At 36.9% G+C, this 18692-nt stretch overlaps 1 protein-coding gene across 1 annotated transcript in view; it reads right to left on the reverse strand.

Moving 5' to 3' along the window:
• Positions 1-18692, reverse strand: part of LRCH1 (leucine rich repeats and calponin homology domain containing 1) — a gene marked incomplete at both ends in the record, with an annotated part of 106469 nt that overhangs the window by 21146 nt on the left and 66631 nt on the right. The window contains 10 exons of the mRNA XM_079538530.1: positions 1455-1527; positions 2242-2289; positions 4378-4491; positions 6476-6512; positions 6633-6722; positions 8728-8814; positions 9872-9939; positions 13336-13448; positions 14930-15035; positions 16274-16358. Coding sequence (XP_079394656.1) covers positions 1455-1527; positions 2242-2289; positions 4378-4491; positions 6476-6512; positions 6633-6722; positions 8728-8814; positions 9872-9939; positions 13336-13448; positions 14930-15035; positions 16274-16358 — 821 coding nt within the window. The remainder of the gene's footprint in view (positions 1-1454; positions 1528-2241; positions 2290-4377; positions 4492-6475; positions 6513-6632; positions 6723-8727; positions 8815-9871; positions 9940-13335; positions 13449-14929; positions 15036-16273; positions 16359-18692) is intronic.

The following is an 18692-nucleotide window of genomic DNA, read 5'->3' on the forward strand; positions in this document are numbered from 1 at the left end:
ATTAGCTATGCTAATTAGCTATGCTTTTGGAAGGTGTCTTTTTCTCTTTATGTATTACAGTCATTGGATATAGAATGTCTTGAGACAACTGGTATGCCAAGACTAGGAAACGTGTGTTAAACTAACTTGAATCCAAAATCACAGTCTTGCATTCATTCAGTTCTCCTACAATACTGCTTCCAGTTCCTGGTAGCAGATTTCACTGGCAGTTCAGCAGAGCACAGGCTACCTCCTATGAAAGTCTGTATTCTGACATTGTCTTTGCATGTCTCTCTCCTAGCAGTTGCCACTGGACTGAACAACATTACTCAAACAATATTTTTTCAAGTCCTGAAAGGTCCCATTTGCTCATCATTTAATCCATTACTTTGTACATTAAGAAATAATTCTTCTTCTGAAGCATCAGGAACAAAAATAATAAGAGTCAGAGTTTAGCAACAAACTATGAAATTGAAATGAACAGATCTGCCCAACTTCTATATCATAACATTGCAGGAAATTTAAAACGCTTTCTTTATGAAACAAGGTTTGTTCAGTAACACTTTCTTTGCTCTGCAAACCTTCTTAAAAACAAATCTATGGGTACAATTTCCTAAAATACATTCAAATATGAAACTGCTGCCATTATTGCCAAGATATTTTGTTATGGAAGCTACAAGCTTATAGTGGTTTACCAGCAATTGACTAAAAGCATTTGTGGTGAATGTGAGAAAACAGAATTACAGCCACTGAATGCTGAAGCATACCTAAAATATTAAGGTTATTCTTTAGAGGTGATGTGACTTAACAGCACTGACAATCAATGCTGACCACCTTAGCCCAGAGAAGATAAGAACAGAGTTTACCTGTAATTTATCCTGCTTTCAAGGGAAGCCCTCAAATACATTACAGTTTATTTTGTTGACTTCCTCCTACTTTTTTCCCTCCCCTCCAATAAAGTAAATAAATGATGGTAATACAGATTTGGCACATTGCAAATTCGTTAAACTCAGTTGCAGGCTGAAGAAAACATCTCATCTTCCTCAAACGACTTCTCCTTGCACAATTATAACTACTGAGAGACTCGTGCATAAGCATTTTCTAAACAAGTCTGATTATTCACATATTATTTACCAACATATTTTATCATCTTGTATACTTATACATGTATATTACTTATATGTATATTATACATGGGTATTAGCATGTGCTTATTTTTAAATGTGTGTGTGTATATATAATTAATAAAACACCTGATTTATCAGTAAGGGGTAAAAACTAATGCACATAAAATACATTAAACAGAGTTAATGCAAATTTGATCTCAAGTCAAGCATATAGACAATGTTCTAGCCTTCGGAATACAGAAAGTGTTTTCATCACTGAATTGTAAGAGAAAATGAAAACACAAATATCTATTAATAGCACGGATGTGAAAAAGTACAAAAATTGATTGATTTTCTTTCCTACAATACCTGATCGTGGCTTCAGGCCAAAAGGGATTGTGTTGTTTGTAGTAGGAGACAGCGTTGGACTTTTATCCTTGTTCTGTATAATTTAAGAACATAAATTCAAATAAGAGCAGTGTCCAGAATATCACAGGGAAACTGACTGAATTAGCAATACTGCATGCTACAACTATTTCACCACAATCTGATCACATAGCTTTGAACCTGTAACAATCTCTCAGTTTTAGTCAGTACCACTCCTTTACTGGAAAAGAACTTTCTGACTGAAGTCTGCAGCACATTGGCCCTAGCTATATATAAATAAGTGTGATTGTTTCTCAGTTTTCTCCCACAAAACCATTTGGTTCCGTTCAACATACACTTTTGTGGCAGAGTACATTTAGAAGAACAAAACAGAGACTACTTTTTTTTCCTTAGATGTGTTTCTTACACTGAATCAGAATTACCATTCTGCTTAACTATTTCTCCTGCAACGCTGAATTCTGCCTAAAATGCAGAAAGGTGGAAGTTAATCATAGACCTCACAGTAGAACCATGATGGTTATACCATAAGAAAGGAGAAGTCTTATAACCAACCTCCAGAAAACAAATCCTATTTAAAAAACGATTCATGAGAATGGAATCTATGGGAGTACCATCACCAACACCGGGTGCTCATGAGTTTGTGAGGTGCTCATATAAAGTGTAAAGTAGAGAAAGAAACACTGGTTTTGCACAGAAAATAGGAAGGTTCCATGAAGAGCCCACTGACCATCCACATGCTGAAGACAAACAAAATGCACTATCATCTTACCTCATTGTGAGAGGGTTGGCCACTTGTATTCCAAACAATTACATCATTCTGCATGATTGGACAGAAAGAAAAAAGAAAGATCTTTTCAGCAAATGCATTGGTCATACACAGTCATACAGTATTCTAATCACGACAGTCAGAGACTCATTAATATTCAATACTTTGCATCTTTACATTTTTCAGCATTGTATTGGTTTTGTTTTCTTTACCACAACAATTTTCACGATTGATATATATTTTGATGCTAGGCTAACTGAAATACCACTTAAAAATTCTCCTGTGGAAATTATTTGCACAAATTTGTCTTTAATTTCTTATCTGCAGGCTCTCAACTGATTCATAAGTCTGTTTGTAAGACTCGAATCTTTGTTCATTCAAGTGCATTATCTAACATTGTTTCACAGATTTTAACTGTTACCAGGAGTTTAATAGGGGAGTAAAAATTTTAAATATAGGTTTGAAGAGAGAAGCATTCTGCAAGCAATTCCTTTGGTAATTGCCATATAATATAACTTTTGTTACCATTTTTGATATAGCTAACCTGGAAACATGGAAATCATGTCAATAAAATATCAAACAATTGTTAATTCTGTATAAGTCATAACTCAGTAGAAATAGGATTGGCATAGGTAAAATGGATTATAAATTCATTCAAAACCCTTTCATTAGGGCAAATTTTTTAATGGAGAAAAAGTGGAGATTAAAAATACAGCCCTCAAAATATTGGTCCCAGCACCCAAAGAATTTTCTGGAAGTTACTAAGATGGGAAGGAAGATTACACACGCATTTTGATAAATGACCTTTCCTGGCCACTACTTTAGCTTGAAAAATAAAATATGATCCTCAGCTACTAACTTCTTTCACAATCTTACCTCAACCACTGTATTACCTAGAATTAATAGAAGGAAATTTTAGTAATCTCATCCCTGCCAATTTCTACCTGGAGATTAGCATGTTTAAGCACTCCTATGCTCAGCGGTTGTCCTTGTGACAGACAAGCTAGTTAAATCTACGCTGCAGGTCAAAACTCTCTCACAACACACAAGTCACCAGTCAGAGCTCCAAATTTACATTCAACCTGAAAACTACAAGTGCTTACTGTATGCAGAATGATTTAATTTGCTCTTGCAAGACACATTTCTATAGAATGGAACATATCTTGTGCTTCCACCTGCATACAGGACTAGATTAGGCCCTCTACAAGTTTTTAGGAAATTTCCTCATTTAAAAGGTTCTTAAAATGAATCAGCAGCATTCTTGTTGAAGAGATTCGTTAAAATACAAAATGTGCATGTTCTGCATTCTGACATCAACTTTTTGTGTAACACATCATAACTTTTTGTGTAACACATCAGCAATGTAGTTAAGAATCAATCCCAAATAAAGTATGTTAACTCCCATGTACAATACAAGAAAACCGTGGAGATACAGACTTTCCTTCTTTAAAAAAAAAAAAAAAAGATAAAATTGAGTCACAAAGAGATCACAGGAGTATTTGCTAGTAATGATATCTGAAAAGCATCAAGATATACCAGTAGGTTTATGTCTGCATAAGATACACTGTACTAAAGTATTGTGAATGCAGGCAGAACTTTCACAGGTCATTTTGTTCTCAGAATTCTCTTGCAAGAACATTCATAAACAACTAAGTCCTGAGGTAAGAAAGCATGAACCAAATATTTAAGCTTGAATTTTTCACAGTTCTTCATTTCTGGATCACTGAAATACAAAACTGACAATATTTTTGATACTTTAGAAGTATCATCCCAACACACAGAGTCTTCTTTGTAATACAAAGCACGTTAAATTCATTGCTGCATACAAAACCTTAACCGCATGAGCTGCGGTATTTGGATTAAGGGTGGGAAGAGAAACCAGATCATTGCAGATCCAACTCTGATAATACTTATTTTTGCTAATAATGTTCATTAGAAGAAAATACATCAATTTCAGCCTTTTCTTTGATAGGTCTTAATTAACATCCCATTTATATTCAGGTAAGGGAAAAACATAAATAAATAAAAAAAATACCACCACCAAAAATCCGAAAGGGCTTTAACTTCCCTACCAGTGAATGGAAGACAGTGACTCATTCCAAATGTTTCCATATTTATTGTATCTAGACACCTACGTACCTGATTCAATGACCATTTTTCACCCTGTTCACATGTTTTCATTTCATTCTTGGCTTTCTCCATAATTAATTCCCTCCTCCTATGAAATTCTAGTTCCTCTTCAGCATTTTCTTTCTGAAAGATATATTACTCTTTAGGCTGTGAATCACTGGGAATAGAATTGTATCTTTTTTTACATAACATTTTTATATCAGAAGTATTTCCGACAAGTACTGTGATGAAAAGCAAACTGTACAGTAAGCAGACACTACATCATTGCAGTTCCAGTGCTAAAAGATGGTCATTGTGTCAATCTAAATAAACTTGGAGTATACTGAAAGGATTTAAAGAACAAAGCTAATATGAGGCATACTCAACATGAACTCATGAAGGGGAAGTCCTGCCTTGATAATTTGATCTCCTTCCATAAGATCACCTGTTAGGTGAACAAAGGGAAGGCAGCAGATGTAGTCTCCCTGTATTTCACTAAGGCTTTTGATACCACTCCTGACAGCACGTCCTTCTGGACACGTTGACCAACTTTGAGATAAAGAGATTCATGCTATGCTAGGCAATGAAATGGCTCAGAGGGTTGTAGTAAGTGGAGGGCTACAACTGGCTAGCAGACAGTCACTGGTGGTGTTTTCCGGGGCTCAATCCTAGGGCCATTCCTGTTCAATGTTTTTACCAATGATCTGAATGCAGGATTGGAATGCATCCTCATCGAGATGATTAGTGATGCTGTACTGGGAGGTGCTGTTGTCCAAGACAGATATGAGGCCTTGCAGTGATTTAGATGGATCAGACCATTGGGCAAGCATCAACGCCATGAAGTTCAACAAAGGTGAATGCCAGTTTTTGCACCTGGGACAGAGCAATGTTAGACATAGGTACAGACTGGGAGGCATATGGCTAGAAAGCAGCCCTGCAGAAAGGATCTGGGACTGGTGGCAACAGCAGGCTCACCTTGAGCCACCAGTGTGCCCTGGAAGCCAAGTGGGCTCTGTAATATGGAAAGGATGCTAAGATTCTTGAGAGCATCTGGAGGAGGGTGACAAAGCTAGTAAAGAGCTAGAGGGTTTGTCCTATTAGAAGGAATTGAGGTCGCGTTGTCCAGTCTGGAGAATAGAAGACCAAGAAGTGATCTCATTGCACTGTGCAGTTCCCTGAGGAGGGGAATTGGAGAAGTGGTGCCAGGCTCTGCTCTTGTGAACCTATGGCAGGAGCCATGGAACAGCACAAAGCTGTGCTAGGGAGCTTCAGACTGGATATTAGAAAAAATCATTTACTTATGAGAATCATCAAAAACTGGAACCGGCTTCCAAGAGAGGCAGTTGATGTCCCATGCTTAGCCACGGTCAAGAGACATTTGGGACAATGCTTCGTTCATATGCTTTAACTTTTGGTTAGCCTCAAAAGAAAAGGCAGTTTGACTAAATGATAATTCTAAGTCCCTTCCAACTGAACTATTGTATTCCATAAAGAATACTAATTCACCAGTCAAGATACATTTCAAATAACAAGCAATACATAATATACTATAAATTCCAAATCATACTTCATATGCTCCTTCCATAACTGGTGACAGCGCATTAGGAAAAGTGTAATCATTAATTTACAAAATATTTCGGAGTTATCCTTAATGAATACTGTTTCCTTACACTAGAATAGGGATATTGGAAGAGAACAAGAATACACATAGCCGAGCTGCGAACAGTAGCAATTGATTCTCATAGCCAACACAACACATGAAAAAGATGGCTGTATGGAAAGATGACTATCTTTCTACAAACTGAGTGGAAAAAAAGGAAAAAAATAACATGCAAAAGTAACTGATAAACCCAGAAAATGAAGTTATTTGTGCATGTGTGTGTATGTATGTCTATACACACACATATATTATATACATAAATATATATATATATATATAAAAATATATAGTTTCTCTCTATATACACATATATAAACAACAATTACATTTAAATTTTGAAGAACTAGTTGTGTCCTCCAGTCTACCATAGTTTTCCTTTACTTACTCGGTAGATTAAAAATGGATGAAATTATTGGCTCATTTCCTGTCTTACCCCTCAAATATCTTATAATATGTTCATTAACATACCTGGCCAAGGGAGGACATCTCCATCTGCATTTGACTGCTATGTATAAAGAAACAAATGTGAATATGTAATTTATTTTGTAGAAACTCAAGATTCTAACAAATGCTTTTTTTTTTTTTAAAAAAAAAAAAGAAAGAAAAAAAAAGTAGATAAACACACTTTACTGTAGACTCCTGAAATTCTAAAGCTGTTGCTGGTTCCATGGGATACAGATTCACATCACTGCTTTCTGAAATATCCATGCTTAATCTGTAAGGTTTGAAATAAAAACATGGCACTGGGGTATAGAGTTGATAATCATTATGTTCAGTATTCAGTTTCAAACAAATGGATATATAAAATATTTTTAATCGTGGTATCAATCTGCTCTATTTTATTTCTTATAAGTGTCACCACCTTGGTCAAACCAACATTAACATCTGCAAAGTACCACTCTAAGCAATAAGTTGTATCAAAACAAAGGGATCTGTTTACTATTAACAGTCACATGACCTTATATATAACACTGAAGACATCTACATTCAACCTCTAGCATTCTGTGTTTTAACAAGATCCAAAACCCTGGTTAAATATCTAAATTTAATTTACAATGCACGAAAATAAAGCAGACCAGCAACAAACTCCCAGTAGCCAACAATTTGAAATAAAGCAATGAAGACAAGAAAGAGAGTAAAACAAGAAAATACTGGAATAGATTGAGCCTGAAATCCTTTTCCATTCCTGAACTGAATTGCTGTTAACGTGCACAGAAGATGTGCAGAACATTAAATTGTCAAGTCATTGTGGTCCTATTCCACAATTTAGTCATGTTTGTAAATGAAAATAACACTAATTGATATATTCTACATGGAGCTCTAATCAGTGTGTGCAAGGTATGCTTCAGCATCACCTCATGCTTCAGCCTGTTGCTGCAAGCAACGATGAGGCATCCACAACAGAATGCAAAATCAAGCTTCGTTTGATATGTACCAGACACCCAGGACAGGAGTGTCATGCTGGACAAGTCTGTTTGTTAGCATAAAACAAACAGACACTTGAATGGCCTGTTTAGCACTCAACAAAGCAAAAATAAATACGTGCATGACATATTTATAGTCATCTTTAGAAGCTGTATTTCATATAGTATTGTGCTATTGAAAACACAACTGAACATGCGTGGAGAAATGGAGACTGTCTGTATTTCACTGCCTTTTGAAATTTCGTAAGCAAAAAAACCGTAGGAAATGTCAAAGCATTATCTGACAAACAAAAAAGCAACAAATTTTATAAGGCTGAGAGATTTTTTACTGCCACTTTCCTTCTAACCAGACTGTTTTTCAATCTTATCTGCAACACTTCTGCTAACTAATAAGTTACAGATGAGATACAGAAGCAACAGAATTTTATCTCACAGAAACCACAGGACTGCTCTTCATTTATATGATTTTTTTTTTGTTAACTATTTAGTACTCAATTCAAGAATTCAACTATTCTCTGTATGATTCAAAATAAAGCCAGATAATTCCTTTGCCAGAAAAAGTGACAGGAGTGAACTTTAGTCCTAAAAAGCAGAAAGATATGCTAAGTGAAAAAGCAATATCAAAACAGACTTTTAAGCTACAGAACAGTGTAGTCATAAGAAGAAATGGCTGTATGAACTGGACAAGGAAGGAGAAACAAGGACATTTTAGACTGGGAATGATTAGGAGGTGTCTACTGTTCAGAGAATTAAAGCTCTAGAAAGCTCTACATCATAGAATCAATGATGAAAAATTAGCTTCTTAGTTTTAAAATGAGCTTAATTTTTGAAAGGGATTACACAACGAAAAGCAATAGCAAGCACAGGGACAGAAGTACCTGCAACACCCATCAGTTCTTTCAAGCACGACAAGCTTCTGTTTGTTTTCCTTTTATATATTTAATCCTTTGTTTATTCACAGACCCAGAGTAATTCCACCTGACTTCAGACACTTAAAAGATGCATATAAATTAAACAGCCTTGCCTTCTATAGCCAGGAGAAACACCTTCACTAGTAGCATCTTCCCTTTTCTCCTTTTGACCTCAGAGCAAGACTACCAGAACTTCAGCACTACTTCAAGTATCTTCTTTATGCATCCCAGAAAGATGGGATGAAGCACAGAGAAAACCTTCTCCAATTCCAATTCAAGTATTAACAAGAAGAGGAGTTTGTACAGGCTAAAAGAGTTAAGACTACGCTACACGAAACTCAACAGAAGTTATAAATACATAAGACACCTGCTATTTTAAGCATACCTGTTGGGATCTTGTAACAAATCTACTGCTTCTCTTAGTTGTTCTATCATTGCTATATCAATAGTTTGTTCTTCTGACATATTTATTCTATAATAGAAAACAAAAGCATTCAAAAAAAGAAAAAAAAAAAAGAGGTAAAACAGCAATTATCAGGGGTTGTCTCAATTTCAATTTGTGAACTCTACCTTCTAACTAAGCATGCAGCTAATACAGAGGGAAGGTAAAAACAGCCTCTGTGCAAACTAATAAGTTCTGAAATTTATGTAAAGAGTGTCTTCAGAAAAAAATCACCAGCACCTTGCCTTCAACAAAACTTCCCAACACACATACAAAAAAAAAAATGTAATGAACTAAGAAACTAGGATCTTTGCATATCCATTAAACAGACCAACTTCAAAAGCTGACTCCTGTTAACCACAGTCACCACATACATTATTACAGAATGTGACAATCCTTTTTAATGGACCACAGCATGCTTTCTTTTGCTTTTCAAGATTTGGTTGTTGTTGCTGTTGGTTGGTTGTTTTTTTTTTTTCTTTTTTAATTTATTAAAAAAATCTTCTGATAGTTCTGCCAACAGTGTTCTTTTGGAACATGCTTATTTTTCCCTCCTTTCAATTTTTATTTCTAATCACATAGGACTCCACTGTTTTGAGGTGAGAACTTCACAGTGCACTGTCATGCTAGAGCTGTTTTTCTTATGAACACTCTTCACTGACTGAGGTTCACTGACACTGCACTTGAGCTAATACCTATGAACTATTGATTGTTTCAGGGTTAAAATTATGGCAAAGTAAGAAAAAATTTTTGAAAAGAAATCCTGTGCATTAGATTTTACAAGTTAAATTTAATTTTTAAAAACAATAGCATAAGCAGACTACATATCAAAATACCTAATTTTAAAACCCAGGCTCTACATTGGCTAAAAAATGCCAAATTACAGCTTTATTAGCACATACACATTAGTTGCAAGCTAAGACCCACTAGATTAATCAATAACATACAACACACCACATTCATGCACAGAAAGCTGCACTGCTGTATGCTTTTAAGTCTACAAAATTATTAACTGAGAAGAAAACACCAGATTTGGTCATCTAATGAAATGATACAGTTAATTACTTACAGACAAAGCAATACTTACATTTCTTCTGTTTGCCATTGTGCGTCCTCTTCAATTCTCAGTAATTCATCACACTCTGCTGCTCTGCTCTGTAAGCAGACGAAGTGATATTAAGAATTGAACTTTGCAATTAAGCAAGCAGATAAGTTTTCCTTTCAGACTCAGCAGTGACCTATTTTATTTAACAGTTTAGGGTGGCTAGTTGAAGCAATCCAACACTTCTGCTTCACATCTCATTCTATCCCCTTTTAAGATACTCATTACATGATCTTATTTTCATTGTTGAGATTTTATTGAGGTCAACAGCCCTTACCCTCCTTTAACTGCAAAAAGAAAGTCAAGTAGCATGAGAATTCTTCATTCTGTGCCCCAGATTTCATTTGTGCCTTTCTCGTGTATGCCAACAATGGTTCAATTGAGCACGACTCTAGCTCTCATCTTATTTACTCTCCTCCCACATAAAGCTACATTTACAGAGCAAGGAAATTCCAAATAGACAAACTAACAATTATGTATTTAATCCATAACTATTAATAGGATTCCTACTTGGTAATTTTAACAGCTCTGTTTAAAAAAAATAAAATCAAATCAAAACAAAACTGACATGCTACAGTTCAAATCAGTTGGCCTGTTATTTGGGATCAGTGTAGGAATAAATCACAGCCTCCATTCCATCTATAACTGTAAAATGCTACATGTTAGAAAATTGAAGTCCCTTACTTATGCTTTCATTTACAGTCTTAACAAGAAAGAAACTTTGAAAATTTCTCTGTCTTGGATGAATTACTGAAATAATTCAGCTGTCACTAAAGACAGAAGCTCTATGAGTAGAAGTGTAGTAGTTATAGAAACAGAGAATAAACAGCAGAAAACAAGCCTATCCTTTTTTTGTGTCATGGGCTTGGCACATCTGTCGCATCACCCTGTACCAATAAACACTATCCAGTTCTGTCAGATGTGTCACTGAAGGGTATACCAGCTCCTTTAACATTCCCCAAGGATGACACATTTTCCAGTAACAATCCTTAGTAGAACAAATAAAGCCATTCTTCACTCTTTTTTTTTCAAGTTACTGATACAGAAATGAATCACATGATTTTTCCCATAACAAGGACACATTAAAAAAACTAGCAATTGTTCTAGAAGGCAAATCTCAGCCTCTGACATATTTATATACATAGATATGGCCTTACAAATCAGGAATAACTTACAAAAACTACAGATTTACCAAGCCTGAACTCTTCTCCACTGCCTCTGGTATTGATTTAACATATTCACTGAATCACAGAATGGCCAGGGTTGGAAGGGACCTCAAGGATCATGAATGTCCAACCCCCCTGCCACATGCAGGGCCACCAACCTCCACATTTAATACCAGACCAGGCTGCCCAGGACCCCATCCAACCTGGCCTTCAACACCTCCAGGGATGGGGCATCCACAACCTCTATGGGCAGCCTGATCCAGCACCTCACCACTCTCTCTGTAAAGAACTTCCCCCTGACATCCAACCTAAATCTTCCCTCCCTCAACTTAAAACCATTTCCTCTTGTCCTGCTGTTATCCACCCTTTCAAAGAGTTGATTCCCCTCCTGTTTGTAGGCTCCCTTTAGGTACTGAAAGGCTGCAATGAGGTCACCCTGTGGCCTTCTCCTCTCCAGGCTGAACAAGCCCAGCTCCCTCAGCCTGTTTTCATAGGGGAGGTGCTCCAGTCCCCTGATCATCTTCGTGGCTCTCCTGTGGACACTCTCCATCCCCTCCCTGTCTTTCTTGTACTGGAGGCTCCAGTCCTGGACTCAGTACTCCAGATGGGGCCTCACAAGAGCAAAGTAGAGAGGGACAATCGCCTCCCTCCCCTTGCTGGCCACCCCTCTTCTGATGGAGCCCAGGATACCATTTGCTTTGCTATTTTTTTGTTAACCAGAAATTCAGTTTCAGAAGTCTCAAAATGCATGCTAGTACATGAGCACATATAAACCACAGAATACAATTGACTCAAATCTCCAAAAGAAAATGCCCGAGGTTCAAAATCCTCTGGAAAAAAAAAAAAAAAAAGATGCACTTATCTGTTCAAGTCATCAACTACTGCTCTCAACTGCCATAATGTTAAGAAGATAACAGAAAAAATCCAAGAGCTTGCTTTGGCAATATTGTCATACTGACATTCAATACAGTAGCTTCCCTTACTGAACCACTGTCCGCTACACGTTATTTCATATCATACTATTTTCTTACATGGCAGAGGTTATTCCCAAGGGAATAGTATTTGCTAAGGAAAATCAAGATGATGAACGTACAAGAACAAGCAAATAACAAGCACATACAGAATATAATCAGTCAACTTCAGATGTCTGTACTTCTACCTTTGCAAAAGAAGATGAAAACATTCTAATCCCCTTCTGTCTAGTTTATTCACCTCAAATGTGTACATTTGTTGAAAATCTTTATGCAGGAAACCTACAATGTGTTAACCTTTTTACAGCAAGCTTTTAGTAAAGAAATCACTAAAGAACAAGCCAATAGAAGGTAACTCATTATGTCCTAAACACTCAGCATAAATAATTCTTACAGTCAGTGAAGTTTTAGGCAATAAATCATTTGTGACCTTAAATGCTGTTGAGTTCAGATCTGTACTTGTAAGTAATAGAAATAACAAGCAACGTGTATGCATTGAGTAAATAAAGTTTCCTGATAACTAACAGAGGAGGTTGTCACCTCAGAGGCTAGAAACAGTAAAACAGGATCTGTGAAGTTTTGTTGCTAGAAAAAATAGAAGTTGCACAAATTGAGATTTTTTTTTTCAGAACCAACAGACTGTTTTTTTTTCTATTTCCAAGAAGCTGAAAGGTAGAAGAGAAAGTTTTCTCTTTCCAAGTATTACCTTTCAGCACACATTTTTCAGTAAGCGATACAACACAAAGATAGTACAGAGCCTCTTCACATTCCTCAAAACTATCCACAAAAGAAGAAAACTGGTCCAAAAATATATACATAAAAAATCTTTTCTGGTCTATAAATCCAGTAGAGACCTCACTTCCACAAGAACGCTACAAAACACCACTTTCTTAAATATCTTCTTGCATTACAACATTTTGAACAAAAATATCCAGCAAATAAATGTCAGGATAAAAAGTACTCACGTGAAACTTCATTAGAATCTTTCAAAACTCAGCTTACCTAATTATGTTTTTAAAAATAAATAAATCATTTGGCAGTTCTTGCTACATAATGAAGTATATTTCTTGAGTTCCCACACAGTGGTAATCACTACTGATTCACTGTTCATTTCTATGGGTCTTATTTTAGCTTTGCATTACATCAATTATAATTTTAAATCTATTTTTGCATTCTGCATCTTTTATGACAATGAATACTAACTGTGGTGTTTTATACATTAAAATGTCTGCAGTTCCTCACTCCTGATTGCTCTGCGCTTAGGAAAACAGTGAAAATATTTTCTGCCACTAAGAACTGAACACACACTTGCCTTAATGTAGCTCATAAATTCTGTAGTAAGAGCATCTGATTCATCAAGCCGGATTCCTGTCTCTCTTGATTTATCGTTGACAATCAAGTGAGAAGATCCCTGATGGAATTCCACTGAAAACAACAACAAAAGACGACAAAATTATTTCCGGTTCAGCTGAAAATTTGCTACTCACGAGAACACTAAAATTATGAGCTGAAAACCAAATGAACTCAAGTTTAAGTTCAAACCATATTTAAAAACCTCAAAAAAGTGCAGATTGTTGCATTCAAGGGAGAGATGTCCATCCATTGCAAAGTTTTAATAAATCAATATCCTTGGCTCAATACAGCTGTAGATCAAAAACAGCACAACAAGCACTGATTGCGTCAGTTCTTAACTACATGAAACATGCCTTGCCAGTACTGGTACGAGAACACAATTGGAAAGCTACAGAATTATTTCAGGACAGTCGTATCTCAGTCACTGACTAGCAGTTTTTTATGCAACTTAAAAGTTATGATGTGCAACAAACATCCAAAACTCTCAGCAGAACTCGGTCACAATGATTCAGCCTTGCAAACAAGGCAAATCTACTGTTTAACTACACTGTTTCTAGGACTATATACGCCTTTAATTCTCCTGCTTGAAACAGTTTGATCCCTTAAGCTCTCTGATAGGGTAATAAACATTGCAGGATGCGAGTCTTACTATATCAGTCACATATTACTACATTCTGATGAGAATCTCCACTGGAATTCATTTAATCTAGCATGAAGCATTCATGAAATGCTGATTTCTATTTAGATGGTGTCCAGCTCACTGATATTATCCTGCAACTTATCATTAGTATGTGCAGATCATAAGGAATCACCTTTCATCAGTACATAAGTAACATTAATGAAGGTGCAACTTCAATAAAATATAGATATAACTACACACACTGTCACTCCACTTTTATACACTGCTAATTCAGAATCTGAGCTGGTACTTGACAAAGTTATTAGACATTGAGATTACTGACTTGGAAGTGTGTTTTAAAATCACAGAATGATTTGAGTTGAAAGGGACCTTTAAGATCATGTAGTTCCAACCCCCTGCTATAGGCAGGGACACCTCCCTCTAGACAGGACTGATTCTCACTTTTCTTCCCCTGATGAGAAACAGAATTTATTAACCCTTGAGACAAGGTGCAAGAAGTTCATTGAAACCATCACCAAAAATGACTATACTCAATTCAGTATAGTTTAAAACTGGTGTAAGTAAAACCTTTTTCTGTTTTAAATGACTGCACAGGCATACTTGAAAGCCTCTTGGATAAGAAGGCATTTACTACGAAGAAATTGATTGTAAAAATTCTTACTGATTGATTATAATATCAGCAAGAAAAGCAACTTAAGGTATTTATCCAGAGCAAAATCAAACACTGAATATTCCAGTGAAAAACAGTGGTAACCACAATGGTTCTAAGTTAAAGTTCCTGTTTTTAGACAGAAGACTAGAAAGACTAATCAGTACTCGCTGTGCTGTGACATTTTCAGACTCCATTTACAGTCTTATACAGTTATCAACAGAAATTTCCTGTTTTTAACCTCCACAGTTTTGACATTCCAACCTTTTCTTGAGTTAGCATGGTGACCTGAATCTTCCTTTACAACCTGATCTTCTTCCACGATGTCTGACATTGGAACATTAAAGCTGATAGTATCTTCATCAGACGGCTAAGAAGAAGTCAGAGAAACAACATTTTCACGCTAAATCCAAGGTTGATAAAAATACGTGCTTTCACTAAAAAGCTAACAACTCAAGGAACTGCAATAACAGCAGAATAGTTTCTAAGCCTCTTTGAATGGACTGCATGTTCTTACAGTTATGTAAAGGCTTTCCCAAATAATTGGCAACCACTGTGTTTATATGCGTTCCTGTATTTAACAGAGTATAACTGGATTCATTTTCTATTTGCTTTGGCAGTATTGTAAATTCAGTATCTAAGCTTGATTCTTTCCAAACAAGTGTCAAAAGCAACAGACTTTTCCTCAAAAGAAGAGAAAAATACACAAAAATTATTGCTTTTTTTTTTCTTTCTTTTTTTTTTTTTTTTTTTTTTTTTTTTTAAGTAGGAAGAAAGCTATTCTTTTATACTCATTGAGTCAGACCACAAATTCTTTTAATTATACATTTCAGAAAGATTCTTACTGAAGTACAAGTTACTTACTTATTTATAATTATTATGAAGTCCAACTAACTGCTCATTTGAATACCTAAGAAAAGACTTCCCAGGAATTAGTGCTCTGTTCAGCTGAGTAGAGCCTCAGAAAGAAATTCTAGGAAACATGTAACTGTAGCTGTAACTGCTTAGTATAACATCACTCTCAGGAAGTCAACCTTTTTCTTTGCCCACTCACACAAAATAGCTCAAGAAAAATTCAGAAGGCTTATTTCCAGCACTGCCTAACTGCCAGAGAACGGAAAGACACAGCATAGATGCACATGAAGATGTGCAAAAATTCTGAAGCTCCTGCTCTCCAGAAAACTACCGTAACCACAACACCACAGAACATATCAGGACTGAGAATACGAACTCAAGTTAATCTCCCACATGAAAAATTCAGAAGAGGAAACTAGGAGCCAGACGTATAACATTTGTGTAACATTTATTTGGTTGGAACGAGTAGACAGCATTCTGGTTTGGACTCCATTTTCTAGATTATCACTTAAAACTGGCTGAAAATTGTACTGAATTTTTTCTACTGGTGTTAGTAATTTGTGATCAAGTATCTCACTGCTATCTCCCAAAAACATGGATACAAAACTGGAAAAAAATCCCAATCTTCTTTTATCTTCGTTTTAAAGTTTTATAAGTGATAAATTCATGCCATGGACGTGGTTGCAGTTTTCATAGCTAAAAATGTAGCTATACCTATTAAGAAATAAGAGTGTGGAGAAAGGGGCAACTTACCTCTGTTGCTGACAAACGCTTATCACCATTGTCACTACCAACACCTGAATCCGAGTCCTTTTTACTTGGGTAGAGGTCATCAATGCTAGATGTGAACAGAAAACAACTGAAAGGTATCACAGCATGTACAGTTAGAATTCTGTCCCATTTTCACTCAGAGAAAAATTCCAATGATTATCAATGTCAGTGAAGAAATCATAGAATCATAGAATCCTTTGAGTTGGAAGAGACCTCTGAAGGATGTCTAGTCCAATTCCCCTACAGTGAACAGGAACACCACCACTAGATCACTCTGCCCAGGGCCTGATCCAGCCTCACCTTGAAAGTCTTCAGGGATGAGGCATCAACCACATCACTGGGCAACCTGTTCTGGTGCCTCACCACCCTCACTTTAAAAGACTTTTTCCTTATGTTCAACCTAAATCTGCCCTCTTTAAGCTTGAAGCCATTTCCTCTTGTTCTAACACCACAGGCCCTGCTAAAGAGTCTGTCCCCTTCTTTCCTGTAGCTCCCCTTTAGATACTGAAAGGCCGCACTCAGGTCACCTCACAGCCTTCTCTTCTCCACGCTGAACAGACCCAGCTCTCAGCCTGTCCTCATAAGAGAGGTGTTCCATCCCTTGAATCATTTTTGTGGCCCTTCTCTGGACACACTCCAACAGGTCCATGTCCCTCCTGTGCTGAAGACTCCACATTTGGACGCAGTACTCCAGGTGAGGTCTCACAGCACAGAGCAGAAGGGCAGGATCACCTCCCTCACCCTGTTGACCACACTGCTTTGGATGCAGTTCAGGACATGATTGGCCTTCTAGGTTGTGAGAGCATATTGCTGTCTCACATCCAGCTAACCATCTACCAGTACCCCCAGGTCTTTTTCGGCAGGGCTGCACTCAATCCTTTCTTTCCCAGTTTTGTATTGGTAGCAGGGGATGCCTTGAGCCAGGTGCAAGATCTTGCAATTGGCTTTGTTGAACCTCATGAGATTCACCCAGACTCACTGTTCAAAGCTCTCCAGGTCCCTGTGGATGACATCTCATCCCTCTGGTGTATTGACTGCATCGCACAGCTTGGTGTCATCTGCAAACTTGCTGAGTGTGCACGCGGCCCCACTGTCAATGTCACTGATGAAGACACTAAAGAGTATTGGTCCCAGCACTGACTCCTGCAGGACACTACTCATCACTGATCTCCATCCAGACATTCAGCAATTGACCGCCACTCTCTGGACTTGATCCTGCAGCAAGTTCTTTGTCCATCAAACAGTCCACCCATCAAATCCACATATTCCCAATCTGGAGAGCTGAATGTTGTGGGGTGCCATTTCAAAGGCCTTACTCACCTCCCTGCCTTTCATGTGCCTTAGCACAGCTTCCAGGAGGATCTACTCCATGATCTTTCCAGGCAGAGGTGAGACTGACAGGTCTGTAGTTCCCAGAGTCATCCTTTTTCCCTTCTTAAAAATGAATGTGATGCTGTCTTTTTTCCAGTCACCATCAGGGACTTCACCTGATTGCCATAACTTTTCAAATATCATTGAGAGTGACTCGGCAACTACATCAGCTAATTCCCTCAGGACTCTAGAATGCATTTCATCAGGACCTACAAACTAGCTTAGTATGGATACAAACTACACATCTGCAGTCTGCTGGTAGTAAAGTAGGATGATGGAATGGTTCATTAGCTTATGGATTAATGAAAACAACAGAACAATCCATCATAAAGGTTGTTGCTTTTGTCTGTGCGCTGGACAAAAATATTTAGCTAATAGCCAAGTAGCACAGTAGGATTCTGACTGAAGTAATTTAGCCATGTCACAGAAAACTACACTAGCTGAACTCAAACTGGAGTCAACTAATTTAAAAGTAACCATCAATCCATTAAAAACGAACTGTTAACTCCCTGGAGCTTGGAGTAATTATTAACATAGAAACCTCCTTTGGAGGCTTTAAAATAGATTTTGAAGTTTAATATTTCCAGAAAATGACTATAATAATTGCAACTGCCATCTCTTCAGGATTTTTATTATTGCCTAATATGACCTCCGCTCATTTTAAAGTACACCAATAGATGAATACACTCATCAGTTAACTATTTTTTTTCCTTTACTTCCTTCTCATTTGCAATTCTGAATGTTGCAAACCTAAATTGAGATTAACACAGCGATTTTGAAAAGTACTTTAACAATCTTCACATTTGATTTGATTCAGCTTAATCTCCGATTATCTGTTATCAGTAAACTCAAAAAATTGGAGACATTCAATAGCCATCTGGATGTAAGCCTCCAGCTGTTCTCGCTTGGGGCAGGGTGGGTAGGCAGATATAAGGGGGTGATGTGTTAGACTATTTGAATCTAAGTATACTGTGATTTTTATCAGTACTGTGGAAATCTTAACCAGGTTGTTTTTTTCCTTTTGAAGTGT

The sequence above is a fragment of the Tetrao urogallus genome, assembly GCF_951394365.1.
Source record: "Tetrao urogallus genome assembly, chromosome: 1".
In the NCBI taxonomy this organism is placed as follows: Eukaryota; Metazoa; Chordata; class Aves; order Galliformes; family Phasianidae; genus Tetrao; species Tetrao urogallus.